Here is a 16,149-nt window from a genome sequence, read left to right as displayed (position 1 = left end):
TAGAGCAGTTTGTGTTGCATGGCAACTGTAGCACATGATTTTTTCTCTTGAAAGATAAAAATAAGCTCAAGTTAAAAACAACAACACACACACACACCAAACATACTCTAATTTAAATATATGTCTCTCTTCTCTTGGGCTCAGCTCTGGTTTAGGTTTATAAAGTATCTGTCTTGCACTTGAGGATCTAAATAGAGCCTTTCTGCTGCTTCATGTGGGTGAAGGAATACTGCCGTTCTGTGACACCAAGAAGAGAAACAAACCCGCTCTGTCCCCTACTGCAATTCAAGCGACATTCTTTTGGAGAGTTAAGCCATGTCAGATGGAACTCCAAGGGTGAGCTTAGCATGAACAAAGTACATGCCACCTCTCCCTGTTTCTTCCTAGTCTCCTTCTTCAAGGTACAAGGCATGTCTGAATACATACTTAAAATAGGGATTTAGAATACATCATTGGGAATTTTTCTTGCACCTGGCCAAATCTGTAAAAGCTGGTAGCATATTTGCAGCAGAATTGCTTGTGGCCACATAGGATATAATATCACTCCATGATGCTCGATCCCTCCGGGGGCAGGCTGTATTCTGAGCCATGGTAAAACCGGACAGTCCAGGTAACCTACTTCATCATTTAGAGCTGAGGTAATCCTTTAGGCTAAAGTTCTTATGATAGATGTTCACAGTGGCTGAATGTGCTTAGGGTTAGCAGCTTCTACAGTTTCACGCATCTGCAAAAAGTTTCTCTGTCATTTAGCATTTGCCTTTTCTGGTTAGTTTTATCATTCATCACAGGCCACCCACAGTCTGTTTACTTCATTTCCTGCTGTGGACACTCCTAATAATCACATTAAACATCAAGAAGAACCTACCTGACAGTTAGCCTGATGGGTTTTCCAGACAAGACAGGTGAGAACATAATAGGAGAGAAAATACATAAAAAGGTGAGAGGAAACGATTTCAGTAATTCATCAACGGCAGACTCATCAGACAGTGAAGAGAACAGGCTCTATAGATACGTGGTGCTGCAATGCCACTGTTATTTCACAGGAACTGCTGCAGGCTTTCCCAGACCCTGTCTCTCCTTTGTTTTTCCTGTTTTCTCATCGTTCTGTTTACTGCATTGCACAGTCTTATTATGACTGACACGCACGAGCCTTCTGCTTTGCGCATTCCAGGACCAGCTGTTTTATGTACATTAAGGGAATTGAGGGAAAATATGAGCTTTCTTGATTTCTTCCTTTATATTACCCATTTTCCATTTATAAACTCTGAAATGTGACCAGAATGAAAGAAGGTCCGATAGTTTGAATACAACTCATTGAACTCCGTAATGATAATTACATTTCATCTCTCGCTTGAGCCATGGAAAAGGTGTTTCACATTTTCCTGGTTGTTTTGACACACCTTTTTGAGAGCTACTATATCTGCGTCAGAGATAAAGAAAATTGATTACTGAGAGTATTACTATGTAATATTAAGTGTTTCAAGCAGTCCAGAAAAAAAAGCTGTGCCTGTGAAGTGCTTTTTAACTAGTTTTAAAATTACCCAGACTCACCACTTTTCTTTTGTTGACTGCCAAAGAGAGATTTGGAATGTAAGGTTAGATACTTTTATTTTTTAATACTTTATCCAACCAGCTCTTGGAAACGTACAAGATAAGTTGAAGGCTAGAAGAAATAACATGCAGCATGCTGACTGGAAGGTAAAACCGTGGGCTGAATTCTGTAAAGAGAGAGGCTGTGGCAGGAACAGGAGAGAGGCTGTGGCAGGAACGTGTGTGTGAAGGCGTGGAATGTATGGCCTGAATGTGTGCATACGTGTGAAAAATTCTTCGCAAAGAGTAACAATGGGTTCCAGCAAATCATCTCTTGCGAATGCACTCTTGTGGACAGTTATCTGTGACATGAAATAGTATTAACATACACCTAACATATGGAGAAGGGAATGGCAACCCACTCCAGTATTCTTGCCTGGAGAATTTCAGGGACAGAGAAGCCTGGTGGGCTACAGTCCGTAAGGTTGCACAGAGTCGGACACAACTGAGCAACTCACACACACACACATTCCCCTTAACATAAGGTTAAAAACCAACATGTTATGTAGTATTAAGAAACCCTGTCCCAAAGAAAAAAGAAAAGCCATCTGTTATTCATCCTGCAACCGAGTGGGTATTAAATGGCCCAAAAGCTGGAGAAATGCAGTCTACTTTGGGGGATGTCACAGAGACCTCAGATCGTGTACAGACTTCGGTCTGCTGAATGTGGCTGTCTGGTGCTATGTTGAGACGGATTCTGAGCTGCGTCTGGGCTCTGCAGTAAGGAGGGTTGGGAACGTCTGCCATGGACAGGGAGAGACATATCACCATTCCTGGCTCGAGAGCAGCTACAACACAAATGTTGACAGATGTGACAGAGATGTGAACAGAGTACTTCCAGAGTGCTGGGCAGCAAGAGCCTGACTCTGCAGGAGGGAGTGGGCAAGTCTTCATCCATTCATTCAACCGGCTGCGTCCTGAGCCTGGTGACTGACCTGGCTCTTCAAGGGTGGAGAGGATTCTCCAGGTGGCAGAAGAGGACTAAAGAGGCTGTTTTAGAAGCAGAATCGACATACACATGCACACATCTGGAAATGAGAAATGTGGGTTTGGATAACTGGTGGGAGATTACGATGGTACAGTAGGTTTGGATGGTTGTAACTTATTCTGCCAACCTAGGATACACTGGGTGCTTTCAAGTAGGGAGTGACTTGATCAGGTCTGTGTTGCAGAAAGATAGCTACAGTGGGTTGTATGGACTGAAACAGCTAGAGGCTGAATGTGGGGAGGCAGGAAGGTATAAATTCAAACCAGAGTCCTAAGCCCCCAAGTTGAGGTAGATGCTCTGGAGAATGGAAGGGGAGCTGCCATTCTGATGAGGAAGAATCAAGAGGGTCTTCTGACTGGTCCATATGGTGAGTGGTAGGATGCTGAGGAGGAAGAGGCCATTAGCTGAGATAAGGACCACTAGAGCAGACTGCGCTTTTGCAAGAAACCTTTCTGAATCCGATTATCACTTTGATAACCGACAAAGTGGCTCAGAGTGAACTAGAGGAGGGCTAAGAATCACCCTGCAGGGATAGGTAATACTTAGGAAGTATTAATTGAGTACTTAAGAAATTAAGTATTAATGAAGAAATGGGGAAGAAAGTAGAGTCAATGAAGGAACCTGAAACAAAGCTGGAAGAAGCCTGACAGCAGGATCACGAAGTCAAGAGAAGATTCCTTAGACGGTGGGAGCAGTGCCCGATGTCAAGAGGACTAAAAAGGCCGACAGATCTGTGCCCACCACAGTGGCGGGCACACATAGGAGTGGTTGCTAGTTTTACTGGGTTTTCTGGCTGAAAGCCCCAGTTTGGGAAAACAGAAAAATCTATTGCTGATTTTACCTAAAGGGGCTTCAGGAGAATGGTGGCAGCAGACACAGAAAACCTCAATGGTGCAATGAATCAAGAATCCTTGCTTTCCTGACTGGAGGCCACAATGGGCTTCCAGTGATGCAAGCTACACACAGGCCTAGGAGGGCTGGTGGTAGGGGTGGCTGCATGTTGTGGCCCAAACTGTACTTCTCTTCCCACTGAGTCAAGACAAGATGACCATGGATCCGGTCAGGGAGGGGCTGCGGGAGGTCTTTGGGGGTAATCACCTCCTTTAAGACATTTCTATTCTGTACAAGAGATACAGATCCAATCTCTTTCTAGAGGATTTTCTGGTGGTGTACTTTACAGAGCTTTAAAGAGGTCTATTCACACAAGATTTTAATGAAAGATGAAAATGCACAGAAAGAAGGTAAATATACTGAGTCTTCACTGGCTAATCAGGGAGCTGAGAAATCCAATAAGCACTTCATTTTATGAAGGCTTTTCAGATATCAAAATGTGAGCTCAGGGTTTCCCTGGTGGCTCAGTGGTAAAGAATATGCCTGCCAATTCAGGAGACGCAGGTTCAATCCCTGATCTGGGTAGATCCCAGCTGCCGTGGAGCAACTAAGCCTGTGGGCCATAACTGCTGAAGTCCATGTGCCTTGTCGTGCTCCGCAACAAGAGAAGCCACGGCAGGAAGAAGCTCATGCACCACAACTAGAGAAAAGCCCACACAGCAGTGAAGACTCCGCACAGCCAAAAATGAATAAAATTACAAAAAGAAAACGTGAGCCTGGAGCCTCAGCCCGACCCCAGGAAGCCGAAGTCCCTTCCTCCCCAGCTTCTCTTTCAGCGCTGTACCCATCTTCTCCCCCTGTCCAGGGTCGAAGGCATCTAGTCTGGACAACACTGCTCCAATTACAAAGCACTTGTTCTCGGGCAGCTTGGTTTCTATGACCTAGCTGCATGCTATGCTCCGTTTCTGGATGGTGAATACTCCCACAGGTGTATATTAAAAATTGAAGCCTTCTTTATTTGTATAAATAGACTTCTCTTTTTCAGGCCCATTTCCTCGGTAAAATGCTCAGGGCAAGCTTCCTTTTGTGGTTCCCTTTTGTTTCCAGTTGCCTTTTTCACGATGCCACACTCCAGGCGGAGTTTCTAAGGCTTCTCAGAGTCTTCAAATCCCCACCAGCTTCAAAGTCCCTCAGTCGTGTCTGACTCTGCAACCCCATGGACTGTAGCCCGCCAGGCTCCTCTGTCCATAGGATTCTCTTGGCAAGAATACTGGAGTGGGTTGCCAGTCCCTTCCCCAGGGATCGAACCTGGGTCTCATGCATTACAGGTAGATTCTTTACCCTCTGAACCACCAGGGAAACCCGTCAGCTTCACAGGAGAGACTAATTTGTAATAAGGACCTCTGCCTACCTAATCAGCTGTATGCTCATGGGTAATGCCCCAAATTAACTTCACCTTTGCAGCATCCTGTTCTCCCACTGAAAGCTGAAAGAATATAGGGATATTTCATTGTATTTTCTTCACAATTTCCCCAATTAAGATTATCATCCTTTTATTATTCCTAGAGAAACAGTATTTAGTTATATACAGATGTTACCTTTCTGAAACCTATAATAAAATGCAAGTACTGAATCAATTCAAAGCCAGTCCTTTCTTTAGCACTTGGGTTTATATTGTTTTTAAGCATCATACAGAACAGGGATCATAATTTCCTATCTGGGGGCAGGCCCCTGAAATATTGTTTGTAATAGAAAAAGTAACTGAATACTCTTATAGCATTTTTTTTTTTAAAGAGAGATTTTTGGATTCACCAAGGAAAGTAGTAACAACCATCTTTAATTTTTTTCAAACATTTTTCATTTCCTTTTAAAGTACAAATTATGAACTGCTTGGAGTATTTGTATCAAGTCAGAAATTGCCATTGAGCTTTTCTAGCCTTACACCCCCAAAATAGTTTCTTATTTTCTAATGCAGAATCAACAGTATGAGAACATATTTCTTTGCAATTACAGGGGCCCCTGGATCTCAGAGCAGGGCTTCCCAGGTGGCACTAGTGGTAAGGAACCTGCCTGCCAATGCAGGAGACGTAAGAGACCTGGGTTTGATCCCTGGGGTCGGGAAGATCCTCTGGAGAAGGGAATGGCAACCCATTCCAGTAGTTTTGCCTGAGAATCCCATGGACAGAGGAGCCTGGCAGGCTATAGTCCATGGGGCTGCAAAGAGTTGGACACAACTGAAGTGACTTAGCACACACGGATCTCAAAGTAGGACTTTCATGGGTAAAGGAGAGCAAAGAAGTTTAGAGCTGAGACTAGGAGCACTTCAGTTGTGAGCTGCAATGTTAAGTTTGGGTCCAGAGTGACATTATGGTCCTAATAGCAATCAATTGTGCCCCATAGTCAGGATAGAGTGAAGAGTCCACAGGGAGGGTATCGCTGACCCCTTTTTCTTACAAAACCCGATCATTGCCAGGGGGTGTTTTAAGCACAGACTGGCACAGATTTCTCGGTGGTCTACTGCCATCCAACTTATAGCATATATTAACCTACACACAGCTATCTTGAGAATGCTTTCTAGTGAGACAGCCAGTGCTGAGTCATAACTATTAATTTTGGCATGTAATACGTCCCTTATTTCAACACTTAATTATTATATTCAGTTTCAGCAAGTAAATTAAAACAGAATCAAACTTTTATGTTTGGGAGCCCCAAGCAACTCTCAAACGATTAAAAAACCACACCAAACAAGCAATATTGTGATTTTTGTATGTGGCAAAACCAGCTAAGTTGCAGGGATCGTTAAGAGAAAAAGCAGACTGCAAATTAGCCATCTGAAATGAACGCTTACCCTTCGAAGCTCAGTTTCAAGGTCACTTTCTGGGAAAAGCTCAGTTCCAGAGGTGCTTTCTGGTCGGTTTCTGGCCTCCTGGCTGAAGGGGCTGCGTTCCTCCCCTTCCCTCCCCTCGCGGTGGGGGTGGGGCTGCCTGCTTCCCCGTGAGGCCCGCCCCTTTCCATGAGGCCCGCCCCTTTCTGTGAGGCCCGCCCCTTTCCGTGAGGCCCGCCCCTTTCCGTGAGGACGGCCCTTTCCGTGAGGCCCGCCCCTTTCTGTGAGGCCCGCCCCTTTCCATGAGGCCCGCCCCTTTCCGTGAGGACGGCCCTTTCCGTGAGGCCCGCCCCTTTCTGTGAGGCCCGCCCCTTTCCGTGAGGCCCGCCCCTTTCCGTGAGGACGGCCCCCACCTCTCCAGATTTGTCCTACAATGACTAGCACATGGTCTCAGGTGAAACTTATGAAGGTGACTTTTTTTTTAAGGTCAAAATGGCTAAATACCAGCAATTTTACAGGAGTCAATCTAAAAGTTGCTGAAATCTATGACTGTTAAAGGAATGAGCAAATGAATTAATGTACAGCAATGAGTAGGAAGCCAGCTTTACAGACAAGAATTGCAGTCAGCCTCTCAACACATGGAGAGCTCAGAACACTTTGCAGAGAACCCAGGTGCCCCGAGCCAGGCCTGGAGGCCTCCGAAGAACTTGGGAGGAGACCCACGGATGTGATGAGAGACGCACCGAGACAGACTCCTAAAGGGCAAACGCTCCACAGACGTGATAGTTCAGCTTCAAGGGGAGGCTTAGGCCTTGGCAACAGGAAATTGGCTCCAACTGCCAGCACCAAGAGAAGGAAAGCCTTTCTGAGAGGGCAGGCCGGAAATAAGGGCATGAATGACCTCACACGGGCTTTTCTGGTCACAAGGACTCTGACCCGAAGGCTGAGCGAACGTAGAGCCTAAGTAAGGCCACGGGACCGGAACAGACAGTGCAGCAAGCAGCAGCCATTTAAACCAGCCCTCCTGCCTAAGATTCGGCTATTGTGTGTATTGTCAGAGTAGAGAACACAGCCCGGCCGAGTCTGCAGGGCACAAAGCGATGCCCTCCATCTCTGTTCCTCCAGCCCTGGTTTCCGGGCACCGTGGCACGATGCTCTACCAGGACGGTCTACACGGCAGCCTTACTGGTTGCCCGTGGACCAACGCCGTGGTTCGCAAACTTGAGAGCATCTGAATCACATGGAGTGCTTGGTAAACAACAGACTGTTAGATGCCACCCCTAGAGTTTCTGATTCAGGAAGTGCTGTAGGCCAAGTGTTTGCACTCCCTACCCCCAAATTCATTCACTGAATCCTAATGCCCAACTGATGGTATTAGGAGGTGGGGCCTTTACAGGATTGCAAGCTCATGAGTGTGGAGCCCTCAGGAAAGGGACTCTGTGGGTGTGTGCTCAGCTGCGGCCAACTCTGTGACTGCAGCCCGCCAGGCTCCTCTGTCCATGAGATTCTCCAGGCAAGAACACTGGAGTGGGTTGCCATGCCTACCTCCAGGAGATCTTCCCGACCCAGGAATTGAACATGCGTCTCTTGCATCTCCTGCCTTGGCAGTCAGATTCTTTACCATTGAGCCACCTGGGAAGCCCCAGGAATGGAATTACTGTGTTTATAAAAGAGACCTGAGAGCTCCCTTGGCCCTCCTGTCAGGAGGGCAGGGTGAAAAGCTGGCCGTCTATGAACCAGGAAAAGTTCCTTTGTCAGACACCAGACCTGCCAGGGCCTTGATCTTGGACTCCCCAGCTTCCAGAACTATGAGAAATAAATTTCTCCCAGTCTTTGTTATAGTGGTTCTAACAGACGAGACAGTAAGTCAGTGGTAGCCTAAGAGTCTGCATTTCTAACAAGTTTCCAGATGCTGCGGATGCTGCCAGGTTGGGGACCACACTGAGAATTTCTGCTCTAAAAATGCAGTTGATCAATTTGATTGAAAGTCACTGTCAGAACTGTTCTCTGCTGCCATGCATACAAAGTTGTGCTGCAACTTACATTAATTCAGAGAGACGTTAATTTATCAAAACACGCTATTTCCACTTGACAAGTGATTTCCAAAAATCCTTAGTTAGCACTTAGCTGCAGATCTTGGTCCTCAGAACAATTAACAAGTATTACTTAATTTGGCCATGGTTTCTCAGGGACTGTGAAAGTATAATAATACATTGTGCACATAAAATAACGGGTTCAGGTCCTAAAGACAGATTCCAGAGTTACATCTAGAATAGATGTTGGCCAGATAGAGCTGATGAGCCCAGGGGTCATGGTGGAGATGTGTTTTCTCATAGAAGCTCCCCATGTGCGTGTGTGCTAAGTTGCTTTAGTAGTGTCTCTTTGAGACCCCATGGACTGTAGCCCACCAGGCTCCTCAGTCCATGGGATTCTCCAGGCAAGAATACTGGAGTGGGTTGCCATGCCCTCCTCCAAGAGATCTTCCCGACCCAGGGATTGAACCCGTGTCTCTTAAGTCTCCTGCATCGGCAGGCAGGTTCTTTACCACTAGTGCCACCAATGCACCCTCAACTGGGAACATGTCCAACACATCCTGAGAGATGTGACAAGCAAACATCGATACGTATTTGTAGACTGCTTCTCGAAGTATAAATTGGAACAATTTTTTTGTAAGGCAGTTTGGCAATACTTATCGAGAGTTTCAAAATGGGTATACTCTTTGACCTACTCATTCTACATTTAGTGGCTTATTCTAAAGACATAATAAGACCCATTGCAAAAGACTTAGGTTCAGGGATGTTATCCATAGTATTGGTTATAACTGGAAAAAAAATGGAAATAAACTAATGATCAACTGGGGGAAATGGTTAAATAAGTTTAGTTCAGTTATGGATTGGAGTATTTTTCAACTAGCACAAATAATATTGGGGATGAATAGTTATTGGAATAAAAATGTTTCAAAATATGTTTAAAAACAGATTAAAACAGTAGGCGCAGAATATTTCCATTTTTTTGTAGAAAAGTGATGCTTATGAATGTATAATCAGTCTGGAGGATTACATACAAATAAGGTGTTAACCACTGTGGGAAGATAAAACTACAGTTTTGGGTTTTTTTTCAAACTACAGTTGTTTTTATTTCTTTTTTCTGTACCTCTATTTGAAAGTTGACTAATAATGAATGTATATTGCTTTCGTAAGAAGCAAATGTAAGTTTAAAAAATTTAAGATTTTTAAATGAGAAAAGCCAATTGTAAACGTGCAAAAACACAGGGACTTTTTCAACCTATCACTTTTAAGTACAGCTTCAGAGTGACTGTGTGTGTGTTGGTGGGGGCGTTATCTTGAATTTACGAAGGAACCCAGTGATGAGCTCCTTCTTCCAGGGCCTCCCCTTCTCACCACAGTAAGAATACCGGAGGGTATGTCTGGAGTCCTGTCTTCCCTCCACCCCTTTCAAACTATGTGGCTAGGTTTTAACCTCTCTGTCTCAGTTACTTCACTTGTAAAATGGGGATGTTAATATAGCGTCTACTTTGTGGAGCTGCTGTGAGATGACACATGCCTAGCATCAATAGATTTGGGCTGTCACTGTTACTCTGAGGATGGCGAGCTTTCCAGGGCACAGCATCCCACTAGCAAAGGAGGGCAAAAGTAAAATCGGAATCCGTGAGCATAACCGAATAATCTCTGGGCCGACATGCTAGGGCGGCAGTGAAATGGCTGCAACAATGAAAATTCAGCAGAGCAACATGTCTGGATCAAAGACAACTGACTCACTATGTTTAAAAAGAGCTTCAGACAAGTGGAAATTAAAGACAGAAGAGGTGCACAAAATCTTCTAGTGATGTGGAACAATGAGGGTGTTACACGGGAGAAAATTAGTAACAAGAGTAATAAAAACAAAAATGAAAAATAAAGAGATCTGGGGTATGAAACTGATCTGGGGTAAGGTGGTTGGGTGGTTTAGTCTTCCACTGAGGTAGACCCCTAAGAAAGAACAAGACTCACAAAGCAAGAAGTCCCCAGGAAAGCTTGGCAACGGGGTTAGAAGTGCGACTGTTTTTGTGTGTGTGTTGCTATTTTAATACACACACACCGACAACACACACCACATACCTGCCTTGTGCAGGACTTCTGAGACAGAAAAAGATAAAATTTGACTCTCCTCTGAAACTTGGGCAACAGAAACTTTTTAAACAGCAGTTGTTTATAGGTTTTTTTCCCCCCAGCCTGTTTTCTGAGATGTAGTCCCTGAAGGTATTTCTGGAAATAATTCCTCACAGAAGGGATTTTTATGAGGGCAGAAGGACTAAACATGACTTCTGGGACTTCCCTGGTGGCTCAGTGGTAAAGAATCCCCCTGTCAAAGCAGGGGACATGGGTTCAACCCCTGTTTCCAGGAAGATCCCACGTGCCACGGAGCAACGAAGACTCTGTACCACGGCTGCTGAGCCTGTGCTCTGGGGCCCGGGAGCCACAGCTTCTGAAGACCGAGGGCCCCAAACAAGGCCCACGACAAGAGAAGCCACCAGAATGAGGGGCTCTCACACCACAGCTAAAGTAGCCCACACACCACAACTAGAGAAAGCCTTGTAGCAATGAAGACCCAGCACAGACAAATAAATAAATAAAATTATATATATATATAAACATGACTTCTGTTTGTCTCCTAAGGAAAGAGAACTCTTAATTTAACATTTCCATCTGATTCTAAAATCTACCTTTCTTCAGGCTTTCCAATCCATTCTCTGCCATTCATTTCTTTCCTTGCAGGCATAGGAAAAAAGATGGTCTTCACACTTCAACCAAGGCACAGACAATTATTTGGGAATCTATATATTTGAAAATTCAACTTTAGAATTGCTTCCAGATTGAAAGTTTAGAAATCATATAAAATAAAGGGTACAGACTCAACAAGAAGCCTGAATGGATTGTGAAACTAAGCCCTTTGGGAAACAGAGGTTTCAAAATCTAAACACACTGGAAGATTTGCTTATTCCTGACTTAAAAATAATTAAAAAATATTTTCATTCTTACATCAGAAAGGCTGGTTTCTACCTTATTGTAGTTGAGAACAGATATTTCCTTTTCTTTCTTTTTTTTTTTTTTTAAGGGAGATTTCCTTGAACACATATACCGATGAACAATTCTAACCCTCAAATATGGGATTAGAGACAGTCAGATTTCAGAGTACTAAATTGAATATAATGGCCTACCTCTCACAGGAGCAGATCTGTTCCTAGTGGCATATTTAATTAGGGAAGTGAGAGTGCTATATATTACTGATACATATACCCTGGGACAAAATTCAGGGTTGGGGGTGGGGTATGAGTAAGTCTAGGGAGGAAAATGGAATAGTAGAACCTCATGTGGCCAGAACAAATCCCTCATTTCACCAAACTCTGTACTTAGAATCTTTGAAGTGGCAGCTACTCATAACAAAGAGAATTGAAAGGCCAAAACAATCTATTGCTTTATAAAGTTCAGTCTGTGGACACATCATTTAAAAGAGGCAACTTCCAATCAGTTCAGAAACAAATTACTTCTCCTAAATATAAAATGAAAATTACACATAGCATCCACAGTGCCCTTTTGTTTTTTCCTCCCCTTTGGCAATGACCTTTAAAAATTGGACGGAAGGAATTTCCCTGGTGGTCCAGTGGCTAAGACTCCATGCTCCCAGTGCAGGGGGCCTGCATTCAATCCCTGGTCAGGGAACTAGTTCCCCTACATCACAACTAAGGCCCAGTGCATCCAGATTTATACTGTGTATAAATACACAGAAAACTGGGGCAAATGCTGGGGCACTGCCATCAGAGGTGGGGAAAAACAAATGAAATACTCCAGAGCAAATCTAGACATCAATTTACTTATTTCTCAGATATTTGGAGGACCAGGTCTACGTGTTTTAAGATTTTACTGAACTAGGCCCTTCACAGGCATCCTTTTATGGAATCACCACGACCATCTCCTAAGGCAGCTATTACATAGCAGGCCTTGGAGATACAGTATATGGGGTTCCTGCCCTCTACGGGGCACGGGCAGGGCTAGCCAGATGTTACGTAGTGTGATGTGAGGTGTGACAGAGGGGAGGTTCCCTGCTGTCTGTGTGACATGTCAGGGGAGCACATGTTCCCGACCACAGAGCCAGGATTCCTCTCAGGAGTCCTTTCAGAATGAAGACTGTCTCTGAGCACACATTTAGCTGGAAGACCCAACCGGGACCATAAAGGCAGCATCAAACGAATGTGTTCAGATTAAACAGAGATCTGTTACAGCTTCTCACAGATTACTAAGATAGGTCTTAAAATTTTCAGTTTAAATAGACATGTCTGTAAAGCTGTCATGGGAAAGGAAATAAGCAGCCAAGTTGTACCACTGAAGTGCAAAATAATTCATAGAAATCATTCTTCCTAAAAGTGTACCTCAATATCAAGGCATAGATAGTTTTGTAGGCTTTTATTTTTCTAAAAGGCAATTTTACTTTAAAAATGATCAGGGTTTCCTGCAAGTTTCTATTGAGTCTTTCCCAATAAACACAATTTAAACGGTAATTTTGAGATGAGCATTATTTAGGGTTTAGATCTGGGGCGGGGGCTGTGGGAAACCTGATAAATGTGTGTGTCTGTGTGTGTGTGTGTGTGCTGAGTTGCTTCAGTTGTGTCTGACTCTATGAGCTGTCGGGCTCCTCTGTCTATGGGACTCTCCAGATTAAGAATACTGGAGTGAGTTGCCGAGCTCTCTTCCTGGGAATCCTCCCAACCCAAGGATTGAACCCGTGTCTCTTCTGTCTCCTGCACTGGCAGGCGGGTTCTTTACCACCACCAGTTAATTATGATATATTTTTAATTGAAATAATAGGTGTGTAACAGAACACTAGGAGAGCAATGTAGAATTATCTTTATTTCAGGACTGAGGGGATCTTAGAGATGAATAAACAAGCTTAGCTAAACTTAGAAATTAACCAGTTGTGACTCTCAAACACTCCAAGTGCTTCTGAGAAGGGAAAACTGTGCTTGGTCTCTGCTGGGGCAAAGTGAATGTGTTGAAGTCAGTGTTATGGAAAAAAATTTTACAGTTGATAAGTATGCAATTTTAAAAAATCTCCTAAAATTTTTATTTATGTTAGCACACTGGAATGTACCCTAAATTACTACATATGTCTGCACCTAAATGGTTTAATTTAGTTGGTACTAATCTTGTAGATTCTTTAAGGGTTCCTCAAACTACCCTGAAACTATTTCTTTATCAACATAAATGATCCACCTTTTCAGATATTTTAAAACTCAGGGCAATAAATGTTTAATTGGCACATGTGAGAGGTAGTGTGTGTGTGTGCGCTCAGTAGCTCAGTCATGTCCGACTCTTTGTGACCCCGTCCATATGGACTCAGTCCATAGGATTCTTCAGGCAAGAATACTGGAGTGGGTGGCCATGCCCTCCTCTAGGGGATCTTCCAAACCAGGGACTGAATCCATGTTTCTTATGTCTCCTGCCTTGACAGGCAGATTCTTTATCACCAGGGCCACCTGGGAAGCCCAAGGCACTTTATTTCTATTATTATTACATCAGCTCCACCTCAGATCACCAGGCATTAGATGCCGGAGGTTGAGGACCCCTGCCCTGAAGTACTTCCCCTAGGGAGATCTGATTCTACTGGGACTTTTGGCTGAAATGTCACCATATTGAAAACAGGGAGAACAGTCACTGGAGGTTCAAACTGAACATTAACTATAGACTGAGATCCGCAGCTTTATCAGTCAGCGAGAGCTCTAGTTCACAATTCAATAGTCCCAGATGCAGATCAAATGGGCACTTCTGGGTTTTAAAGGCTCTGATGAACCCAGCGAGTGCAACTTTAGCTACTCTGTCAAAGACTGATATTTATTTAATCAAGATGGGAAATAAGGGTTTGTGATATCCCAAGTAGCAATAAAGTTCTTATTTTCATGTAAACTACTCAAAATAAACACCAAGGGCAGAAAACTGGAAAAACACCCTAAAGAACAGAAGAATGGCTTCTAAATAGATGGCTTTTTCATTTTAAGCAACAGACAAGTATTTAACTAAATTATTCTCCACTGAGACTATTGAAATGGTTTTGCTATTGCTGTCCAAATGGAATTTCAGATCCACTTAATTTCAAGAAATTGACTGAAATTCAAACTACAGATCTGGTGTATTTTAGATGGTGCTATGTGCTCTATGTGCTATTTATGCTCATTACTGCACTGAAGTAGCTGGATTCAGATAACTGAGTTAATAGTATTAAATCAGAGATGCCAAATTAATTTCCTCGATATGTTCATGAATGGCTCTAAAATTATTGAGGCTTGACGATTGAAAACCTTTCCCATTTTCTTATTTTTCTTTGACAGAAAATTAGAATACAAGTTTTCCAGAATTATAAAACCAGGAAGAACCCTAATGGGATCTAGTCCAATGTTCTTATTGTCTAAGAAAATGAAGCCCAGGAAAAGCAGGGGAATGTCATAGTTAAAAGCTTGGGCTCTGGAGTCAGACACACCCAGTCCCAGATTAGCAAGTTATTCACTGTCTGACCTTGGGAAAGTTATTTAATCAGTTTCTTCATCTACAAAATGGAGATAACAACAGTATTAATCTCATAGCTTTGTGGTAAAGATTAGATGAGCAAACACTCAAGGTATTCATTATTAGCACGTCATAGATTAGCACGTTGTAACCACTCAGTAAATTCACCAGTTATTATTATGACTAAAAGGTGACTCCTAAGGCCAGTAAGCAGCAACAGAACTAGAACTTGGAGCTCCTGCACATATCAGGGATTTTTTTTTTTTTAAATCTAAACACAGTACCTGGAATAAAGATTCCTTGGTCCTGACAATTTAAGTATACTATACCTACATCAAATAGGAGGACAACCGTTTCAGTCTTTCTGCTACTGAATTCATCAAAACATCAAACCAGCCGTTATATACAGAGGCCTCAATGGCATGAAGATCCATACATGTTTAGTGTTCCATGAGCAATGACTGTTAGATTTCATGCTTTTAAGTATTTCCCACCAAAGCTGCTTGTATAAAATTAATGGTAAACAGAAGTTAGTGTTTCACTTGCTAATGATCTCAAATTTGACTGGTTAGTTGCTATGTGGACCAAGTCCGATATTCTTACTTTGTATCATCAGTCAGATATCACCATGGCTTCTACACATCTGCTATGGAGGAAGAATGAGGGACACATAAAAGAAAAAGCTCCTGGATCTGCAGTCTCTCAGTGAGAATCGGTTTGACTAATACAGGGTCCTTGGAACCCAGCAGCCACCAATCACAGACATTTGGAATTGCCATTTCTGTCAAGACTGTGTCCTTACATGATTCAATTTGGAGTTGTATGGTTTTCTTACATTAAAAAAATGAATAATTAAGAAGCTTCTAAGGCATATTAGCTTTATATAATATGCTCTCAATATTCCTGCATTTGTTAATTTTTAGTTAGTTGGCAGTCTTTTCAGTAAGTATTCTCAGACTGCCAAGTGGGTGCTTAAAATACTTTTTTTGTAGTAAACTAAAGGTCATTTTTCTTCTAATCTGGAGATGATCAATGTATATAAAATTACTTTAAATCTTTAAAAATAAGAGTAACTGCATCCAATAGACATCAAATCAAACCACAGTGGCATAAACATGAACAAAACCCAAACACCTTTTTATATAACACCAGTGTGATTCAGCAGACCAACAGATGAAGAAAATAGTAACTTGAAAAGCAGCAATTTGTATCCATACCCAGTATTTAGTATTTCAGTGACAAGAAATAAAATTGTTTGGCAAACTTACCCGCATTTTTGCACAAGCATCTTGGGTTGATTCTGTCCCCCTGAGCTCTTTTATCAGCATAGAACCTAAATACTGAAATACAAAAAAATAAAT

The 16,149-nt window shown here is 42.9% G+C and overlaps 1 protein-coding gene across 23 annotated transcripts in view; it reads right to left on the bottom strand.

Moving 5' to 3' along the window:
• Positions 1–16,149, bottom strand: part of ANKS1B (ankyrin repeat and sterile alpha motif domain containing 1B) — a 1,073,060-nt gene that overhangs the window by 44,430 nt on the left and 1,012,481 nt on the right. For 22 of the 23 annotated variants that reach the window (XM_043881060.1, XM_043881066.1, XM_043881055.1 and 19 more), the window contains 2 exons: positions 16,057–16,128; positions 866–877 (listed from right to left, as the gene is read on the bottom strand). In XM_043881060.1, coding sequence (XP_043736995.1) covers positions 866–877; positions 16,057–16,128 — 84 coding nt within the window. The remainder of the gene's footprint in view (positions 1–865; positions 878–16,056; positions 16,129–16,149) is intronic. The other variant, XM_043881062.1, reaches the window with a different exon arrangement.

The sequence above is a fragment of the Cervus elaphus genome, chromosome 22 (genome assembly GCF_910594005.1).
Source record: "Cervus elaphus chromosome 22, mCerEla1.1, whole genome shotgun sequence".
NCBI classification, from domain to species: domain Eukaryota; kingdom Metazoa; phylum Chordata; class Mammalia; order Artiodactyla; family Cervidae; genus Cervus; species Cervus elaphus.
This window is presented reverse-complemented; position numbering and strand designations above follow the sequence as displayed.